The following is a 23,056-nucleotide window of genomic DNA, read 5'->3' as shown; positions in this document are numbered from 1 at the left end:
TTTTTTCAACGCCATGCAGCGTTACGTCACTGATGAAAATTGACAACTACGTGAAGCATTTGACATTCGTATATATGTTGGTTATAAAACAAAATTAAAAAAATAACATTGGAAAAAAGGATTTTTTTGTTTTGGTTTCTAACAAAGTCCATAGTTGACAAAATCATATAAACACCGTGTGTGACGTGCGTATTGACCGGTATACGCACCCTTTGGCCTACTATATGAACAATGTTTACATATATATTCGAACACTCTAATTGAATGCCAAATAATTTTCCTTTTTGATCGTATTACATGATTTGACTTTAAGATTTGCTTTTGAAGTATTAATATCCTATAAATCTTTTTTCTATAGTTCCTTTTGTTGAGGTCATCTTGTTTTCTTCTAATTAAGATAGCTAATTCCATACGAACTTGAAATTTGTGAAAAGAATTATGTAGGAAATGTTAGAAACACCAAGTGAGGAAATAACTTAACTAACAACGGATGTATATTTCTGGTTGATAATATGATTTATCTAAAGGTCTAACTATCCATAATTATTATTTACACACACTTGGATAAATTGAAGGCATTGGTGATTGTAAGCCTAGGACTGTATAACGGTATACATTTTTTTTTTTTTTGCTAGGATGGGTTAATCCCTCTAGTCCCGGTACCAGCCTGCGTCTAACCGTATACATATTTGAACTATGTATATAACATGTTTTCTTAAGGCAGGGTTATAAACACACTAATTATACAAATAATATGAGATTAAACAGTTGACGAATGCTCATGTGATGTGAGGCCAACAGATAGAAGAAGTCTTTTTTTTTGTCTAATATAATAGAAGAAGTCTTCTTCCACGAAGCATCAAAGATATCTCTCTTCAGCCTTCACACATTATACAATCTCTCTTTCACGCGGTACAATTAGGCTCTTTCTTATATATTTTAGTTCACTTATTGTATTTGGACATTTAATTTTAATAGTACTCCAACTAAATAACCAAGGTACATGTAGACTCTTATCTAGGTTCAATAATAAAAAGGAAGTATATACTTCATGTGAGCAAAAAAATCATTTTGAAAACGCTTCACTAAATTTATCTATTTTACACTTGTAATTTTACTTCACTATTGGCGTAAGAAAATTTATTGTAAACACTATGGGGTCCCTTATTTTTAATCGAACTTTATTCTCATAATGTTAAACATATAAATAAGATATTAGTTACAAAAAATCTACTAATTTGAAAAATTGTTTTTCATTTTATTCAAGTTGTAATTTTTTTATTGTCCCTAGTAAAACGGAGAAGCAGTATTATAACAACAAAGTCAGGAAATAATTAGTTTATATTACGTTAGTTGCTTAAAAATAAATAACACAGGTATGATTGGAGGAAAAAGTCTCGGAATTTAATAAAGAGAATTAAAATTGAACATGTTGAATTGTTGACGCTTTGGGTCCTCTCCAAGAAACTACACAAATGGCTATAAGTAGAGGTTTTCATTAAGGCTGTGAAGAAACAAACAGACAACAAAAGAAAAACAAAATTCAAAGAAGAAGACGTAGATCTTCTTACATTTCTAAAAATGGAGGTCATTCTGAAATCACCTACTTCTGGTTCTCTTCTTAAGGATAAAGTTATTGGCTCTGCTCAAATTCATGAAGCTACTAAGGTAACCAACTCATATGTACAATAAAGTTTTACATGTATACGGAAGACACTCAGATTTGAATTTTGTCGTACGCTTTTATGTAATTCTTGCATCCTGAGATAGATCTTCTACTCCATAATTGATTTGCTTATGGTAATTAATAAACATAAAAGCTCAAATACTTATCATTTTTGAAAAAAAATGGAAATTATAGACGATTATATATTACTAGTTTCATTTCGTATAGGATATAAATAATTCTTTAGTTAGGGTTGGTATGTAATTTATGGATAGCCATAATTTATATAACAAAAAAATTTTTGAAACAATTTACATTTATTTGGGAAGTTCATCAGTTTTTATATTCGGTGATCCTAGGTTGAGGAAGATCATCAAGAACTTGAATCTGCCAAGGTTGAGATGAGCGAGGTGAAGGAAGAGAACGAAAAGCTTAAAGGGATGCTCGAACGAATTGAAAGTGATTACAAATCTCTCAAGCTCAGATTCTTCGATATAATTCAACAAGAACCTTCAAACAACCAAACTCAAGATCAAAACATGGTTGATCTTCCTACGGCGACAACAGATTTGAGTTCTTTAGATCAAGAACGCGAGCTTGTATCGCTTTCACTAGGAAGAAGAAGTTCTTCCCCGAATGATAACACCTCGAGAAAGGAAGAGAAAACAGACGCAATTAGCAAAGAAGTCAACGCTGACGAGGAGTTGACCAAAGCTGGCTTGACCTTAGGATTCAATAACGGCAGTGGCCGTGAACCGGACGGGGGTTTATCTGTCCCGAATCAGGCAAATTCTAGCGTGGAAAATAGCTCGGAGGACGTTCCGGGAGAAACTTGGCCGCCGAGTAAAGTTACCGGGAAGAGAAGCTCTCCGGAACCGGCCTCCGGTGGCGATGTCGATGGAGACGCCGGCCAGCAAAATCCTGTGAAGAGAGCCAGAGTTTGTGTTAGAGCGAGATGTGACACACCAACGGTTCGTCCTTTTACTTATATATGCATGTTTGATTTATAACTTTGATTATCGTAAATAATTTGACTATCCTTTACATGTCATTACTGATTAGGACGAGTTTTACTATATTTTGTATAGATGAATGACGGTTGTCAATGGAGAAAATATGGTCAAAAGATAGCGAAAGGAAATCCTTGTCCACGAGCATACTATCGCTGCACGGTTGCACCTGGATGTCCCGTTAGAAAACAGGTACGTGCATATCTACAAAATAATCAGATCCATCTGTAGTTTAAATATTTATTTTCTAATTTAGAAAGAATAATATGAAAGTGAAACCATCTCCAATATACGTGTTTGTTACGGTTTTAGTTTTAGTTCATATTCCATATAACATATATCTTATATTGTGAACACTCCTAGACAAACCAAATCAATTGGACATGTGCATATACTAAAACAGATCATCTGAATACTAACTATTTGTCTTAAACTATTTGATGTTTTAGGTCCAAAGATGTGCAGAAGACATGTCCATATTAATCACAACCTATGAAGGGACGCACAGCCATCCTCTTCCGCTCTCAGCTACCACAATGGCCTCTACTACTTCAGCTGCCGCCTCTATGCTCCTCTCCGGCTCCTCCTCCTCCTCATCCGCCGCAGAAATTATGGGAAACAACCTCTACGACAATTCAAGATTCATCAATAACAACAACAGCAAATCCTTCTATTCACCCACCCTTCATTCTCCATTACATCCCACCGTCACTCTAGACCTCACTGCACCACAACATTCTTCGTCTTCATTGCCTTCTTTAAATTTCAACAAATTTCCTAACTCTTTCCAAAGATTCCCATCCGCAAGTTTGAATTTCTCTTCTAATTCATCATCATTAAATTCTTCTATTCTCAACCTACCTGCGACTTGGGGTAATGGGTATTCTTCTTATACTCCATACCCTTATAACAACGTCCAGTTTGGTACGTCCAACCAAGTAAAAACAGTCCAAAATAACCAGTCCTTAACCGAAACCCTAACCAAAGCGCTTACTTCTGACCCAAGTTTCCAATCGGTGATCGCAGCTGCGATATCATCCATGGTTGGATCCAACGGAGAGCAACAGATCGTCGGTCCACGGCATCCCATTAGCGACAATGTTCTAAGAACAGCGGCAATGGATAATAACAAAGGACGTGGAGGCTATTTTAGTAGCTTGTTGATGTCTAACACAATAGCAAATAATCAAACGGGTGCGTCTTTGGATCAAACATCGTCGCAACCTCCTCCGCTATCTATGTTCAACAACTCGTCTTCTTCGCCTTCTACGACTAGTTTCGTGAACAAGGAAGAGAAAAGCTAGTAATTGTATCAAAAGACCCCATCGTTTATTTCTTGGGATGATTATTTTCATTAGGTGTTATAGTATTGTATCAAGTGTTTCTTCTTGTTTTTGTGAGTTAGGACGCTTTCGCACGGATTTCAAATAGGGTTGTAAAGCAAACTAAATGTGTACAAGACCTTTCTGATTAAGATTAAGGAGACTCAACCTTACTAGGCCTAAAAGAATGGGCCAAATATCTTTGACATCGAAATAAAACGTCCGACTGATTATGTAGTGCTTATCTTCTAAAGTTTGGTGATTCATGTAGCTTTAGCTGTAAAGATATACGTGATGTTATTTGTGATTACAAACGAATATCAAGAAGAATATCTAGAAACACACAATCCGGTTATATCTCCTCACTTCTTGACGAATTACAGATTCGTTACAATTTCCTATTTTTGTCTTATAATTTTATGACATTCAACCTATAAATACTCACCAAAAAACCATCTTACTCAATACTCATTACTTTTATTTCTTCTTTTTTTTTCTTTCACCATGGCGAGAGTTTCTATTTTGTTATGTTTCGTTATATTGGTTACATTAGGAGTTGTGGTAACTTTGTCATTTTTCTTTTGAAGGTTAATTCATATATTTCAAACTATATGCTAAATAAGGATGTCAGAAGTGTGCATAAGATTTTGTCATAAAATGTTGGTAAGAAAGAAATATCAATATTCGAATGTGATCTTATACTTCAAACTTTCATGATCATATTAAGTGCATTTAAATGCGATTATGGCGGGTCAATCTATTCATAAATTATGACGGTGTTCACTAAATCAAATGATAGATAACAGAGAATTAGGAGTTGACCTATCCATAATCGATCAACATAAACATGTGCACTTCACCAAAATTCTTATACTACCATAAAAATTTGTATGGCGACCCCATGGTCTCACATGCCATAATCTAGCTATATATTACATTAATTACGTATGTGAGTACGTACGCATATCGAGCAGTATCTGAATATATTAGTGTAGCTGGCAATATGAGTTTAGGATCTGACCATAAATTTTTAATTTTTCAGTAACTTTGGTTTCGCACAAAACAGTGCGTTTCAGATTTTTTGGTGAAAGGTTTAGCTCCAATGTTTATCATACTATTTATTTGAGTATTGCTACATCATACGAGCACTGCGTGAATTCATAACATATATGTAAATTGTATAGTTTTAGATGATTCACTTAAACTAAAAATTTCACGATCTCAAGTCTGAGTAGTTTCTGTTGAAGTGAAGTAGTGGTGGCAGTGAGGTCACATGGAGAGCCCACAAAGAAAGAAATATTTGGTACTCTGTTTGTTTTCCTGTGTTATAACAAAATATATGTACATTTTATTTTATAAATTTTATTAATACTTCAAATCCAAAAGCATTCGTTTCAAAAAACAAAAAAAATCCAAAAGCATCCAAAGATCCGAAAAGCTAGCTAGATTACTGAACGATTCTCCTAAACACTGTTTCGAATCTGTTCTCTTTTTGGATTTTTCTTTTTCGTCTTTGGAATGTGTGCTTCCAGTAATCTTCCATATCTACCAGTTACCACTTACCACTACTATTATTATCTACAATCGTTAATGCTAACTTCCATTTTACAGGTTCATTTTTGGTCTTGTACTTTGAATGTTTGAACTTTAAAGATTAGGTATATACGTCTAGTTCATAAAAATTATAGTGACGTAATTAATAATTCGCTATGAATTCCTTTTTTCAAATTTACAAGTTATAAACACTGTAAGAAAGGGGCAAATCAGGGAAAATAATATTATAACTACAAAAATATTAATCAAGCACATCATATATTTAATGATAGACAAAAAAAAATTTACAAAATGATAGACAACTTACAAGTGTTATTAAAATTCAAAGTATGATCTGATGAATGAAAGTTAAATTATATGATATTTTAATGCATGCATATTGTCTCTTTGTAAGTAGTATTCGTTTTTTGTAGTTTTCACCAGTTACCAGAGAAATCCTGGTTTTGTTTTTTATTAGTTTTTTTTACTTCTTAATATGTGCTAGTTTAAATAGATTATATTGTGATTACATGGTAACTATCTACGGAAATATTACTTTATATATCTTTTCAAAAAGAAAAAAATATTACTTTATATATCTGATAAAAGAATACACGAGCACACGCGCGATTACTTCAAACAAACTAAATAGGTAGATGGAATCTATAATACATATTTCATGGCTCATGTTGTGTCGAAAACAGAGCTGGATTCCCACGCAAAGGCACATGCATCTGAATTTTTATTTTTGTATCAAATCTTCTTGTCAAAAATGCATATGCAATTTATCATGTTTTAAATTTTATTTTTTAGCTATGTATTCCAACCTAGCAAAATATTTCACTTATATATATGTTTTTCAATACTTATAGAAAGAAAAACGAAGAAAAACATGTTAATTTGATCCATTCACTTCAAAAAAAAATCCTAGCAAAATTAGAGGATAAAAAAGATGTTATGCGATTGACAAATTTTTCTAACAAATTAACTTGAAGCTATGAGCAAAACATAATCATCGCTATATATCCATCACAATATTAACTTACAGTGAACTTTAATCATCACTGACGAAAATCTCTAATTAACTTGAAGATATCAGTGCTTATATATAACATACATATACACACATTACACCGTACTTGCTCTCGAAAAGATATTTCGGAAGAAATAAAATTTACTTATTCCAATTAAAGGAACAAGAATTATAATTGTGAAATTGTGTTGAATATTCCCTATACACCAATTTTCTACAAACCCAAAAGAAAGAGCAGAAAAAGGTAAAGAACCGACGTAATTTAAATTGAAGCAGTACCAAGTAATTTTAAAATACACAATTAAGAAATCTATGAAATTTCTTTTGAAGATGATAATGATATCAAGATGAGTGTGATGATGATGTTGATTAGGATTATGATGTTTTTCTTGGACAATATATATCAATTGAAATGATGATGATGATGATGATTGTGATGTTGCTGCTGCTGGTCAGGCCATGTCCAATAACTAGCCGATGTCGTTTCATCAATACCATTGAACATATTGCAAAATCCTTGATCTTGAACCATCTGATGATCAATATGGGCCGAGGTCGTGGTCGTAGTTGCGGATCGGATTGAAGAAGGGAAAAGATCTTTGATCATGTTCACATGATTTATATCTGAATTGTTATTATCATTTTCTGTGCTTTCATTGTTGCTCCATGAAGCTTCTGCTATTTCTCTCTTGATCTTTGCTGATTCTTGACGGTCTTGTTTCTTCAATGCTGCTAACTTTTTTGTGTAACAGTATCATCACACGTACACCAAAGTCAATAAAAATAACGTATCGTAAATGTCAATTCTACAAGCACATGGGAATTCTATTGATTATAAATATATGTACGCAAGAATCTTTATCAAATAATTAAAATGTATAATCAATGCCTTTTGACAAACATCTTTGCGTTGGATCAAGAGCCTGTCAGCAATCTAATTGCATTTTATTATATTATATAAGATGAGATGCAAACTACGTGTTAATCCATGAAGATTTTCTTTTTGTGAAGCCCAGTTACAAAAAAAAAAGATTTTCCTTTTGTATACGCTTGATAAAGACTATGTTTCATCACCAAAATTCTACAAACTATCAACGCACCTTTTTCAGGATTAGTGTTCTTTTTGAAAATATTCATATCACTTTATCCGAAAATCGTTAGCTTTTAGAAAAAAAACGTGATGAAATACTAGAACTTTTTAGCAAAAAAAAAAAAAATAATACTAGGAGAACTTCAGTTTTAAAAAAGTTGTAGGAGAATTAATTTGTGTATATTTTAAAAGTATACCTCAGCGTGGAGTTTCTTGTTGCTGGCTAGAAGAGAATCATTGTCCGATTTTAAAACATCGAACTGTTTCTTCAGAGAATCATAATCTCTTTCGAGCTGCTTTGTCTTCCACCTAGCTCTCCTGTTCTGAAACCATATCGCAATCTGCCTGGGCTGCAACCCTAAAGCCTTAGCAAGCTGCATCTTCCTCTCTGGCTCCAGCTTGTTCCCTAGCTCGAAGCTCTTCTCTAATGCCATAACTTGCTCTAAACTGAGCCTCTTCTTCTTCTCTCCTAGCATCATATGGGACCCATCATCTGATAGATTGTCTTCCTCGCCCACCTGGTCCTGATCATTCATGTTTGTCGTGGTCGGGCTTTTTTGAGTTAGATGATGGCGATCTGACACTCCCGTGAAAGACATGGATCTGTTCATCATGTAGTTTCCTCCTCCTCCACCTACATCAAAACAAAGACAACAAAATTTACCACTTTTTGTTAACCCATTTCACACTATTATACACATGTCACATGTGTGTGTGTGTGTGTGTGTGTGTGTGTGTATAGAGAGAGAGAGGAGTAATTTACCATAGAAGAGGTGAGGAGGGCAAGAAGTGAGAGATGTAGGGGAAGGTAAGTGATGACCATTGTCTTCATGGAGTTGCTGAAACATGAATCCATGCTGTGGAAAGGCCATCTCCAATCTCAGTCCTTCTTGATTATTAACAGTATTGTTCCTTTCCTCCTCATACATATACATATATATATGTATACACACGCTCAAAGTCGACCAGTGATTAACTTTCTTGATGAACTGTGAGCTGGTCGATCTTAGTAATTTAGATCAAGAACTTGTTTGGAAGTCAAGAACACAAGATCTTGAAGTTTTCTTATGACAGAGAATTTAGTGAGAAGAAGGAGAAGAAGAATGAAAAGATCAGTTCATGAGAGGTTTGTATAGGACCCACCCTTTATACCATTTTAGCTCTAGGGCATATGCTGATCTTTATTTTGATTTAACTTGTATATGACACTTGGGAAATTTAAAATTTCATATATTAAATACCACATGGATCTTTGACATATATATATATATATATTCTTTTGCAGTTAACGTACAGCTTAGCTAATGCATATATGCAACTACGAAACCACTATACATTGATTTAACATTTCTCAGTTGTATTAATTATTTTTTCTCCCAATTACTATCCTAATAGTCACCGCTAGATCTTGAGTTTCGTCTATATATTATCTCCGTCTAAGGATCTGACTAACATATACTACCTCCATTCCTGAAAATAGGATTTTTTAGATTTTAATTTTGTTCCATAATAATAGACTTTTTATATTTTAAGATATTTTAGATACTTTTAAGACACATTAATTAAAAACAATTGAACTGACTAAAATATTATTGATTCATAGTTATTGAAAAGTGTATAATAAATACAAATAAAAAATTTAATTGAAAACATTGATTATTTTTTTAATATGGTGAATTATCTAGAAAATTTTATTTTCAGGAACAAGGGAGTATAGTGCAAGAAAAGTAGAGTAAGATAAATTAATGTTAAGTCACGCTCATTTTATTTATACCAATCATGTAGGAAAAGAAAACAAGTCAAAATAAAAGAATTTTAAGAAATTTATAAGAGAGAGGTTTTACTCTAGATAAATGTAGAAAACTTAGCGCAACGCATATTACTCATTATTTTGTTCCTTTTAAAAAAAAAAAATTGTTCCTCTTATTTACTCCGACTTCACTTTTTCTCCTCCACCAATAACACTCTAAATATTAGTTCGAGCTTCGAAGAATCAAATTTAATAAATGGAGATCACGCAAATAATCAATGTACGTTTTGGAACCTTAGGAAATGATGAGACACATTACTTTTAATCCTCGAATATAGGCGTAGCATTAGGAAGATTGCATCAGTAATAGCGTCGGAGTGGTGTGCTCAAACAAAGCAATTTATTAAGTCCATTAATATAATTGGATATCAGCCTATCAGGCATGGATTTTAATTTTTCGGGTGTAATCCCCAAATATCTAACTGTAATCTGTTTTATAATGTTTCTAGTGCGTAGATCCCCGGTTGTATATTCTTGAATTTCTCAAATTTATTATTAGTTTTTTACGTACTATCACTTACATATATTAGTTTTCTTAATATGACTGAAATTATTTAAAACCGCCACACTCATTGGTTTCTGAAGAACATTCCACAGTACAGCTTAAACGCATATGTGTTCTTCTCGCCAGGTACATGCTTTCAGACGACGCACCGACCAACGTATTTCCTAACATAACCAAACGTATAGTCTTTATTATTTTAGATTCAAGGTAATAAATAATAACTAATTAAATTGTATCAAAAAGTAAATACATACAGCATTTCAAACATATAACTTATCAATACTGTTGCCCAAGAAAATAGTTATCAATACTAAACTATCTTTATAAAATTTGGATCAAAATAAGTATATTACTTTTTAGAAATCTCTTTGTATAATTATACTCTTTTAGACTTTACCTGAATACTCTTTAAAGTATCTTTCTAATTCATAAATATATGAGCCTTTAAGCTGGATTTGGGCTAAAAAAAAAAGAACAAAAGCTTTTTTGTCCAAGTACGTATATTATAAAAAGTTTAATGAACATCTATCTTATTAAAGTAGAAATACTTTAAACTTTTGTTTGGTAACAGGGATATGAGTCTTTAAAAAAATTAAATTTTGTTTGGTAACAAAGATAGTAGAGAATTTTGTCTTTTCCTTATTTAAATGATATATTTAAGTATTTAATGTCTTTTTCTAATTTAAATAATAGATTTTTTTAATAGAATGAATCTTAACCAAAATAAATTTCCTAATAGATTTTTTTGTTAACATTTAATATTTTTCAATATTTATTAATAAAAAAAAATATCACACATCAAAATCAATTTATATATCATATAAATAAAATATTAAATATTTTATTTATAAATTGTTAGTATAACACTTTTATAATATAAGTCCAATTATTAAAAATATTAGATTTTTATATGATATATTGTGATATAATAGACGATTAAAATCACATAATATAATTATTTAAAGTAATAATATTTTTTTGTTTTAAAATGTTATACTAACAATTATGTAATACATATTAATTTAAATATATATATATATATCTATTTTAACATTAGAACAAAGAAAAAAATTGAAGTGAAAGCAAATATTTATACGGCCACGGGTCAAACTATAGAAATAAACAACAATGGTGTAAGATTATTTTTTTAACAAATTTATTTTAATTTCAAATATGTTTATATATTTTATGTATTTATAAATTATTTTATTTGTTATTAAGAATGCTAATATTTTGGAATTGGAAAAAATTATGACCCATCTCTATATTATTTTAATTAGGAATTTAAAATTTATATCAAAATATATTTTTTTAAACTTTTAATTTTTATTATAACTACAAATGTTAATTTTCAATCTAAATTTATATTTAAATATTATAAATATATCATTTATAATTAAAAACTAAAAACATAAAATAAATACCCGCCCAGTTGGGCGGATCAAGATCTAGTTTGAGTTTACAATCGAAGCAGAAGATCTTGGAAACATGTTTGATGGTAGAGCAAAAGAGAAAGTATTACAATAAACTGAAAGATAAGAGTCATTAAAGGGCGAGTCAAGTTCAGGAGTAAGAAGAAAAAACCACAAAACGATTATATTGATCTAATGGTCGAAAAAATTTAAATAAGTACAACCAGAAGTAAACTTAACGGCAAACTCATTAACAAAACTACAACAACAAAAAGAGAGATATATGTGTTTATAGAATGAAAAGACCTTAAGAGACAAGAGTCGATTGATGTATCAATAAGAAAAAGTTGAAATGTTAACCGACAAGAACTCTTGATGAGAACCTATAAATGTATTTATGTTAAGAATTAATTCTTCAATTGGTTTCAATTTACATAAGACCACTGAAACCTATATTGTTTTAGTTTTCAGATAAGATGTCCAACTTTCCAATTTGGATTAGACTAAACTGGATTACACAAGAAAAGCTACCGAAATATATCAGATACTGTTTAAAAAAAAACTTTCAATAGATCAGATAGTAGACATATCTTTTCTGTCAATAAACTGTAAGAATATTTATGCGACATTAGAAATGTTGATTGGCAAAATGATGACGTAGATACTCTTTCTTTCACTCTACCATATTTTGTTGGTAAGAGTTTGTGAGTATCCAAGGTAGATGTGAAAGATAGAGAGACCCACCACTAGTGTTTCCCAATTTTCATATCTATGTGGTGGCTTTCGCAGTATCAAACATTTAAGCAAATATTATTCTCTATTTGTTAGAGCATATGCAACGGTGGACTCGTCTAACGAATCCTTAGGACTAAAAAATTAATTTTTTTTTTTTTAATAGTTAAGGATTCTAAGTAGAAAATGTGTGTGCAATGGTGTTCTCTAATTTGGAGTTTTTAGGAAGTTTAAGATTTCAGTCAAGCATTTCATCGAACACTACATATGCATTGTTCCTTGGTCTCTGTTATTTACCGAAACTAAAGCTCCGTAACAGTTAAGAGTTCAAACTTCGACAGGAGAACATGAGAAGCTTAAAGACAGAATCTTTTCGTGTCTTTTCCATTGCATTCGCCGGTTTGGCACTGTAAAGAAAAAAAAACAAAGTGGCCGTCATCATTTTTACTCAGAACCTTGCCTGCAACAGTAAACAGAGACTCTTCTCCTCTCTGGCTAGATAACTGAACCTTGAGTTATTGTTCTGTTTTTCGCTTGTAGCTTCCATTTGTTGAAATCTCTCAATCTTTCCTGGAAAAAAGATTGGAATTTTGCAAAAGAGGAGATTTAGAATCGATCAAGGAGATAGAAAAAGGATGAGAGAGAGAAAAGCTTGCCATGTCACTAAGGATTGATCCTTGGATAAGTATTTTTAGGACTTGATCCTTACAATACTTAAGCTAAATAATATTATTATATTCTAATTTGTCTAGGTTTATGTGTTAAGGACTCCCAAAATCCACCATTGCATGTGGTCTTAGCATATGGTACACTATATTACAATATAATATTTTAAATATAAATTTAAGAATGGGTCCTACAACATAGTGCTACAGACCTGTCCTACAACAAGGTCTTTCACATGCTTGTATTGGGAAGATTTGAAAAGAGTATTAACACCTATCTATCCCTATCTATCCTCTTTGGCAATATGCTTTTTTTTTTTGTGCAACCTTTGGCAATATGCTTTTGTTGCAGAGAATTATTGAATATTTTAAAGTTATTATATTTGACCCAGAAAAAAGTTTTTGAGTTATTATGTAAACAAAATATAAATATATGACCTGAAGCTTCTCCAACTAGCTCCACTGCTCCCATGTGCTCTGCTTCCTTTCCTTCTCTCTGCCTCTTTCTTGGGATACTTCACGTCTCCACTCCATAATTATTTTAAAATATTTAATATTTAACAGGTATATTTACTTGGTTATATGAAAACGGTTTTTGTTTCATCCTCCTTTCTTTTATATTATTTATTGGCCCAGTCATATATTTATGATCTCTTATTAACGTAGTTGCCATAAATCGTGTTTCATATCTTAACTGACAGAGAACAAATTGCTTGGGATACAATAAAAAAACAACCATGACGTTTGTTAAGTATCTACTACTCTCAACTTTTAGATCCCATTCTTGTTCGACTCTCAAGTGTCTTTGTAGAAAAAAAGTAAACTCCTTAGTCTGAGTTCAAATTCGTAGTTGCCTGTGCAAGCAGTGGAGGTCTCGGAGGACGAACAAACAATTAATATTGCTTCAAATTTTATTCAACGATGCTAACACACAATTTCGGCTAGTGGGCTTGATGGTTTGTGTACATGGGCTACTATTTCGCTACTAGATGGCTTTACCTGCGAGACCCTTAAAACTTGTTTAGTGCTCACCGCAGTGTTACGCGCCTTTTTTTTTATTTCCTTGTTTGCATTTGAATTTACGCGTGTGAATGGGCCTAATTATTCGAACTCTTATGCGACCCCATAAATCATTAATAATTTACTACTTCTGTTCTGTAGCCCATCACAATGTATAACCCATCCTTGTTTTAAAAATTATCATCGTTTAATTTTTTTCATCGTTTAATTTCTATGATATGTTTATAAGCAATTCGAATCTAAAATTCTTTTTTTTTTAATTAATGTCACCGTTTATCTTCTTAAAGAAGTGAATTATTAAAAATTAAGCATAAATAAAGAATAAACTAGACGAAAACAATTTTTTTTACTCATGGGACATTGATATATAATTAAGATGCATGTATCTGGTTAATATGATCTACTAACATAAGTTTTAGAGGTGTTCTATTTGCTTTATATTAGCTATCCAATCAATCGTGATTAATTTTGTTTATTGGATATAAATACAAAAACAAATTAAGTTTGAAATGTCAAATAACGCGGAAAATGTGGGAAAAGGACAAAGAGGTACTACATTGAATGACCTTTTTTTGACAATACCGTTAAACAGTGATAACGACCTTAACCGTGATGTAAACTCTGTTCATCTGCCCTTTCTCTACTTTTGAGTTTTTTTTTCCCGTCAACATATTTTATTAATAACAAAGCGATACAACACCAACGGATAAGAAACTCTCCGTGGTCAGCTAAACCGACGAAAGATAGAGATATCCCCGGACACTTGAATCCATTACATGGTAACTTAAAAAAACAACAGAGATTACAACCTTAAAACAAGAAACTAAATTTTCAACCCACTAGCAAAAATCTAAAAATTACAAGGTAAGAGAATCTATGACTCCTATTAGCAGGAATGCCCTCGGCCAGACCACCGCTAAACAACCACCCCCTAAAACACTGAGGACACACCTCAAGAACCAAGTAACAATACCTTCATAAACCGGCAAGTAAAGAATTATACTAACACTCCCGGAAGCGGCTTGATCTACACGACCATTAAACGCCTAGGTATGAAGCAACATAACCAACAAATCTCCACGAGATCTGAACAAACATCTAGGGGCGAGGTCCACCTAAACCGGAAAGCAAGAACAGGCCAGGAATGGCAGAAGAGTGGATAGATGGAAGCCACAACAGACTCATGAGGACCGTCGACACCTGTAAAAAGAGACCACACCAGAAGCGAAGGGGATACGCAAAACCAACCCAACCAACCCAGATCTAAAATGGAATTCGATTAAAAAGGTTTTTGTAGCTAAGCCACACCGTTAATCCACAGATTCAGAGCTTTTTAAACGAGAATCCAGCTCAGATCTGAGAGTCAAAGAATATTTGTAAAAGCGGATCTCCTCCCAAAACGAAAGAAAAGTCCCACACGATGAAAAAACTACTGCAACTGGAACATAAAGGAGAAGATTTGGACCGACGCCGGCGCTGTGAGAGCCGTCCCACACCGGTCGGAGGAGAAACCACTGGAAGTTGAAAAGGGAGGCGGAAAGGATACTCGAGAGAGAATAGGGTTTTTCTTCATTTTTGAGTTTTAAATTTTGAGTTTTAAATTTTTACTTTTCATTTTTTGTATTATTTATTTTACTAAATCAAAGGAGAAAACAAAGAAAAAACGAGAATTTTTTTTTTTTTTTTTTTAGATGTATCATTTGTCCAATGGTAAGAACAACATGTAGCCTGACAATATGTCGGTAGTTACAATAAAATTGTAGGGCAGAGCAATATTCACTATTTTATGATCCATCAATTACGTAAACATATGTTTTGAAAACATGAAGCAATGCTTTCATCAGTCGGATACCATAGTATATAATTCAGTGACTTATCGCCTGGCAGATTTATGGGGTTGTAGGTGATATTTTGAAAATTTCATCTAAAAAAAATTTGGCTAAATTTTGGGGCCTAAAATTTTTTTTGGATTTTTTTAAATGTATATATTTAAGGTTAATGTTTTATTAGGCTTGGCACAGAGCCGACTTTAACCTTAATAGCCATATTACATAGTCGTAACTATGATAATTATCTATCTTATTAAAACAGAAACATTCTGTTGGACCTAACATTTATTTTGTAAGTTTTTAAATTAAATACACCTTTATACTTTATAGTTAAACCTACATTAAATCACTAATGTTACTTTCTTTATATTACTATCCATGTTTCCAAACAATATATTTATTTCTTTGTACTACTATCAATGTTTCCAAACAATATATTTTTTATACTACTATCAATGTTTCCAGACAATACAATAATTAATCTTAGTTATTTTATATCTATCATTTTCTCTTTAGAATTTTGTAGAAATATCATAATTTCATAAATTGCAAAATAATGAACTTTAAAATTTGGATTATAAGATTACAAACTATGAAACTATTACAATTTAAATCCAATTAGATTACATATCGGTCATCCATCAGTTCAATCGGTTAGTTTCGAGGTTTAGTGATTTTTTTTAATATAAATATTTTAAAAACCAAAATTGAATTGTCAGATCTCCGGATTAACGGGTATAATCACAATCGGGTTGAATTTAAAAAACCCTGATTTAAATACAAAAATATTTTAAATACACACTCTTTAAAAATTACCAAAATATTTGTTAAGTTATTAGTGAAATTTTTTATCGTAAAATATTCCGCGCTTCCAAAACGCGGATCAAAATCTAGTTCAATATAAATTGGATACTCTAAACAAAAAAAATCAAACATCTTTTTGATTTTTTTCTGGAGCATACTGATTGTGCATGATGCGCCACATGCATCATACAATTAGGAATATTAATACAGATTATCCGGATCTGTTTAGATCATACCGGTTTAAATTCTGTTCATTTAAATCTGTTAACCATATGTCTTTTTAATTGTAACCCATTAAAGCCTATTTAATTCTGAATCCGTTTAACATAGAAACTAGATTTTGACCCGCTCGACCGAGCGGATATCAATTTTCATTTTTTCTTTGTTTATATTAAATATTATACATGGTTTGTAATGTGTGTACTAATATAATATATTTAAAAAATAACAATGTCCTTAATTACATCGAATAATTTTTTTTACGTTCTACAGTAAATTATATGACCAATATTTATTGGACATCATATAAACAAATCAAACATTAAATAATTAGATTTATCTATAAAATATCTAGAAAATAAATTTCTGAATTAAAAGTAAAAAACATATACAAATATGAGTTAGTATGGTATTAAAAAATTGATACATTAGTTATAACATTTGTAAGAAATAAAAATATTATAGACAATTTTTCCATAGAATATTCAATTTTTATAGTTGTATCAATAGTTTTCAAAATAGAGAAGGTGTATGCACTGTGAAAATATTTTAAATCACGTTAGAAAAGTTTCCAAAAAATATAGATTTCTTTTGAAAATTTTAATTAGTTGGAAAAAGCTAGGAATGTGATCTAAATTTGTAATAAGTATTTATCTGTATAAGTGATAATATATGTTTTTAAAAATTTATCCGATTATTGTTTATATGACATTTTGAAACATAATAATTTATAATTTATATTGAGTAGTTTTATTTTGTTTTACAACCCATCAATTGTATAATCCATACTTTTAGAATATGATCCAATATATTCGTACAAATATATTTTTTTATGGATCAAAATTTATGATAATGTATGATAAAATTGTTGTATATATTGTATAAAATATATGGTGTTATATATTTTATATTTTCAACATTTATCATACTGAACTTACATTGTGGTATTATTTATATGAAAAATATATGTGACATAATATATTTATATATTATATAAATGATTATTGTAATGTGACTTTTATTTTTATTTATTACTAATAAATAATAAAATTATAATTACATATTTAAAAAATAATATTTTTCATTAAATATTTAAAGCTATGTTTATTAATTATTTTCAAACACACACACATATATATATATAAGAAAATAGGAAAAAAACAATGAACAATATAAGTTAGGTTTATTAGTTATTGTTGCCAAATTTTTTTATTTCGAATTCGATTTTAGAAATGTATTAATTAAACAGAAAAAGATAAAAAATCATAAAAGGTAACACACATTAAATATAATTTTATTTTGGAAATAAATTAATTAAACAAAAAAGACAAAGAATTTTTAGGAAACACACATTAAATAACTGAAAAGACAAGCATTAATATAGAAAGATTAATTAAATGTTCAGTGGCATATCATTGTAAATAATACTAAAAACTAAGGGGTATTTTTAAAGTGTACTTCTGTTTTAATAGAATAGATGTCCGTTTAGACCTGTAAACCTATTTTTTAAAATATAGTTTAATTATTTTAAATGTATATTTGTTGTTGTTACATATATATATATATATATATATATATATATGAAACTAAAAGCAAAAACGGAAGAACATATCAATGTTACTGAAGCTTTTAACTTGAGGCTATCAAATTCATCTATACTCCATCAAAGTCTTTTGTATGACTTGGATAAAAAATAATAACTCACCAAATTATAGTAGGTTTTAAACACAATTATAACAGAAACTTAAAAAAACACACAAACTGAATATAATATAACTATTTTTTTCAAAACACACAAATTATGAATTAAAAAATACATATCTATAAATTAGTTTTATATATAAAATTGTAATTTAAAAAAAAATCATGAACAGACTTAAATAGATACCGTTTATTTAATGGTATTGGCCATTAAAGAAACGGACCTAAACAGACCATTTTTATAAACCTAAACCTGATTATTTCTACATGATAAAACAGGTCACGGATCAGTCCGTTTACACTAAATCCGTTTAAACCTGCGGTTCAAGTCTGTTTTAACATTCCTACACACAGTTAGTGTTAGGTAGTTACTGTATTTAATAAACATATGACTAACTGATTTAACTATACACTTGTTCTCTTCATGCGAGCATTTATCAGACTATTTATCAAGTTAAACCGTATACATTGGAAATTATTCATTTACTTTACGATATTAGTAAGGCATTTGTTATATTTATGCGGTTCACCATTAATAACAGTTATAGTTCTCGTTGTTTTTATTGTATTTGCATAAAAACGAGCAAACCATCAATATATTTATAAACCCTTGTTACAAAACATCAAATATATATATGGAAATTTTCTAATCTTTTTCACACTGAAATTCCATTATCATAACAGAGAAGGATATAAGGTTGGAAATTTTCTAATATAAAATTCAAGTTATGGAAACGAATTTACAAAACTCGCACTTGTATTAATACACACAGCGCTTGAAACAGAAAATTAATCACAAAATGATATAATTCATATATAAACTTTGACCCAAATAAATGATACGGTTCATGTATATATAATAAACACGTAAAAATAGGTATAAAATTTAAAGTAGGTTTCAGTTGAAAGGGACCATATAGGATTCCATCCCCACGCACCACCAACTTTACTGTAGGAATATCAGTTGCAATTGCAAATCTTTTCAAAGCCTTTTCCATGGTACAATAAAATAAAGAGCAATCGATATTAGTCGGTGTGAACAGTAGAGAAATCATTTCAGGTATAGTTATACTTTGATTGCCCGTTGGAAAACTTTAGGTCCAAACAATTTATGTCCTTCAAAATAATCTAACAAAATTCTACTTTAGCTAATTACTTTATCAAATATTTTAACTAACCTAGAAAGTCAAAGGTTCATTTCAGCAGGTCTCCATTTCCTATATTTTCTTGGTGAAGTTTCTTGGTAGTTGTTAAGCTACAGAATCATATCCACACTTAACTGATTTAACTACTTTACCGTTTTTAGAACAAAAACGCTAAAATAGTTGATTTATGAATATTTTACGGCAACTACTTTACCGTTGCATCCCGTATATTTATCTTTTTGTGATCTAATAATAAAAGAAATGTATACAGAAATTGTAGTGTATATATTGACGAAAGGGAGGTCCACACATTCTTTAAACATCGGTTAATTATGAAAGAAGATCGTGTTACAGTCACACTTACATTCATGTCTTGTTATTTACATGTATTCATGCAACTGTTTATGTAAGACTTGCGAAAGTAACTTAATTACTACGCTAATTTATGCAAAATTTGTGGCTCATGATCCTAATCCTCCGACAAATTTAATATTAACGTCATTTATATTTCACATCTGCTCACAAAAGACGACAAACTCCTTTAAAAGTTATTTATAAATCTGTACTAACTATACTTTATATTTTTGCTAAAAATCGCCTCCCTTAATTCTCAAAAATAAAAAATCGCCTCACTTTATCATGTCCTTTGTTGCAGCATTAATAAGCAAGATTCTTGTGATCCTGCCACAGTGCCACTTGATATTCGACCAAAGAGCTCACACATCTTACTTTTGGCAAGGAGCTTGCACATCTTGACTGTAAATTATTTACAAATAAATGAGAACCGCAAAAGAAAAAGGAAACGCTACATCTGATAACTGTTTGACCGACAAAACTGCCATCCGGCCGATTGTTCACGGTTCATGTTGTTACTTTGGAGAGAAGATCTCACAATAGAAATATGAATGGACTTGAGTAATATATAAAGAGATTTGGATCACTCTACTAATTGTCAATTGGTTTTAAGTTATAAGTCTAAAAAATTTATCATGGTATCAGAATCAGCTCAATACTCTGATCCATTAATCTGGTCCGGATAGTGGCCCATCATCGTATTAGCTGATGGCCCATAGAAAGCTCAGTTCCACCGAAATTGCTAGAAGAAAAAAACATTGTCTCGGTGGAATATATATGATGAATTCTGTAAAATTAATTGTTACATACACCATTATCTCGAGGAAAGGTGTTGAATAAAAAATCCCACATTTTCATCGAAAATATGTATGGGACTTAGTGGTTTAGATTTCTCTGTACGAGTCTTGTTATGAAAGTACATAGGGTTCGAATCATTCTATACATGTTTTGAAGTTTAGATTGATTTTTTTGGTAGTGACGATCTCCCATTTCATTTGTCTAACAAGGAGATACAAATTAACACACATACATGATACATCTAATATCAAATTAAACTAATTAAGATGTAATATAAAATTAAACTAATAAAATTAAAATGTGATTTATTATAATTAAAGCGTAATAGTTGCATGCATGATGTTAAACCAAAAGAGGGCCAAATATAAACCCTAGCTACTTTGACTTGTGATATAAGAAACATATAATAGATAAACCCTGATGGATAAACCCTCACAACAAGATTATAAAATGATTTATAAAGCACAACTAATGAGCATATCGTAGCTATTCATTAATCAAGCTCCTAATAATGGCTGCTTGTGGGCTATTAGGATCAATGGTTTCCAGAAGCTGAGACAGACGATCACTGAGATCATCGGCTTCTTTGTTCAAGTTTCTTATGTAATTGCAAGTCTCTTGTAACACCTTCGATGCTGATACCTGTATATTTTAAAGAATGTACATCAAATTATATATTCAAAGCAAGTCTTAGCATGGAGTAATGATGTGTCATAATTAATGATGTAGACATGCAGTAGGATATAGATGCTTATTGCTATGCATACTACAATATCATGCATTGTCATAAAAAAAATGCTCATAACTTATAAAATCAAAACAGAAACTAACACATTGTATAGCATTGAGAGAAAAATCAGAGTACTGGCGTGTACTAAACGAAAAAGATGCTTCTGATTATAGAAACCGGCCTCTTTCTTATTTTCCTCAAGTTCGTCCTTTTCTTGTTTTTATAGAAACCAAGTTAACTATATATAATACGAAAAGAACAAGTCGGTGCTGTACATAAATGTATTGAATTGATAGTCCGTGATGCAATATAGTCGTCTCACACATTCAATGCATATAATCAAAAACAAAGGTAAAATTAATTAGAATTAACTTAATGCTGAAGTTAGGGGAAATCTGTTCCCCTTTCCTCAAAGTCCGGTTAATGGTCAAAAGTCTTTTAGAAACTTCAAATTGCAATCTCCCACATAGGCTTGGGCACAAAAACCGGACCCGAGGACCCGAACCGGAACCGACCCGAAAAATCAGGGTATCGGGTTTACTCGGTTCTTCAGAAATAACCGTTTGGGTCCTAAACTGTTGTATCCGAAGAACCGGTATCCAACCCGACCCGAACCGAAAACCGAATGGGTATCCGAAGATATCTGAAATAAAATATATATTTCAAAATATTATTTATAATTATATGTATAATTATTTTAATTTTAATTATAAATTTAATATATTAGTTATTTTCAATAATTTTGTGTATTTTCGGATAAAATATTGTAGTTTGGATAGAAGTACTTAAACAAAACTGTGTCAAATGAGTATTTTTGGTTATTTTTGGTACATCTGAGTAGTTTGGATACAAAATATCCGAACCGAATCGGGTAATATGGTTATTTTGGGTACTATTATCCGAACCCGTTACAGATACATTGGTTATTCGGTTATTTTCAGGTTCCTTTACATCAGAACCGAATCCACCCGAACCCGGAAAGACCCGACTCGAACCCGATCCGAAATTTTATAATACCCGAATGGGTTTTAATTTCCAAACCCAAAAAACCCGATACCCGAAAGAACCGACCCGTACCCGAATGGGTATCCGAACGCCCAGGTCTACTCCCACACGTAATTACTATATTATGGCTATAGGGAACTGTTCCAACATGTAAATGTGAGTGTCTATTAAGCATAGTAAGTAACTCTAAGTAAATTAAATTTCATGTCATAAAATTGAAACTTATGTAGATAGAAGATAGAGTATATACTAACTTCTATCAATGTTTTAATTACCGTGTTGGAACGACGGTTCTGGCGAATCTCTGGGATAGACTGTCGGAGCTTTGAGATAAGATCAGTGATCTGATCATCGCTAATCCTCGATGATGAGCTTGCTTGTCTCGACCTCCTGCTAGACGACATTTTAATTTGTACTTTTTATAGAGATTTGGAATATATGTGAATCCTGGAAAACACTATCTTTTCTTGATCGTTGTGTGTTAGAGAAGAAGTATATATAATGGTTTGTGTTTGTTAAAAGAAAGGGAGAAGAAAGGAGAAGAAAAAACGGTGTTATATAGAGGGCTAGGACCACTTCTAGCAAGAGAGAGGGAGATGACTAGGGATGTTTGTATGACGAAGACGCATAAGGGAGAGCAGTGGTTTAGAATTGGAGTCTTGGATACAGTCAC

General features: G+C 31.2%; 3 protein-coding genes across 3 annotated transcripts; 1 reads left to right on the top strand and 2 right to left on the bottom strand.

The window, feature by feature from the left end:
- Positions 1–1,514: 1,514 nt before the first annotated feature.
- LOC108816783 (probable WRKY transcription factor 72) lies at positions 1,515–4,235 on the top strand. The gene is made up of 4 exons (XM_018589349.2): positions 1,515–1,668; positions 2,026–2,637; positions 2,755–2,868; positions 3,126–4,235. The coding sequence occupies exons 1-4, from the start codon at positions 1,582–1,584 to the stop codon at positions 3,978–3,980; spliced, it is 1,668 nt and encodes a 555-aa protein (XP_018444851.1). The 5' UTR covers positions 1,515–1,581; the 3' UTR covers positions 3,981–4,235.
- A 2,377-nt stretch (positions 4,236–6,612) lies between these two features.
- LOC108816788 (homeobox-leucine zipper protein HAT7) lies at positions 6,613–8,908 on the bottom strand. Its single transcript, XM_018589354.2, has 3 exons — positions 8,418–8,908; positions 7,852–8,288; positions 6,613–7,300 (listed from the first exon to the last, which is right to left on the bottom strand). The coding sequence occupies exons 1-3, from the start codon at positions 8,587–8,589 to the stop codon at positions 6,968–6,970; spliced, it is 942 nt and encodes a 313-aa protein (XP_018444856.1). The 5' UTR covers positions 8,590–8,908; the 3' UTR covers positions 6,613–6,967.
- A 12,028-nt stretch (positions 8,909–20,936) lies between these two features.
- LOC108816793 (transcription factor PRE2) lies at positions 20,937–23,056 on the bottom strand. Its single transcript, XM_018589360.2, has 2 exons — positions 22,659–23,056; positions 20,937–21,290 (listed from the first exon to the last, which is right to left on the bottom strand). Exons 1-2 carry the CDS (start codon positions 22,785–22,787, stop codon positions 21,135–21,137), a joined length of 285 nt encoding a protein of 94 aa, XP_018444862.1. The 5' UTR covers positions 22,788–23,056; the 3' UTR covers positions 20,937–21,134.

This window comes from Raphanus sativus, chromosome 7 (assembly GCF_000801105.2).
Source record: "Raphanus sativus cultivar WK10039 chromosome 7, ASM80110v3, whole genome shotgun sequence".
NCBI lineage: Eukaryota > Viridiplantae > Streptophyta > Magnoliopsida > Brassicales > Brassicaceae > Raphanus > Raphanus sativus.
Note: the sequence above shows the minus strand (reverse complement) of the source record. Positions and strands in the feature narration are given on the sequence as shown.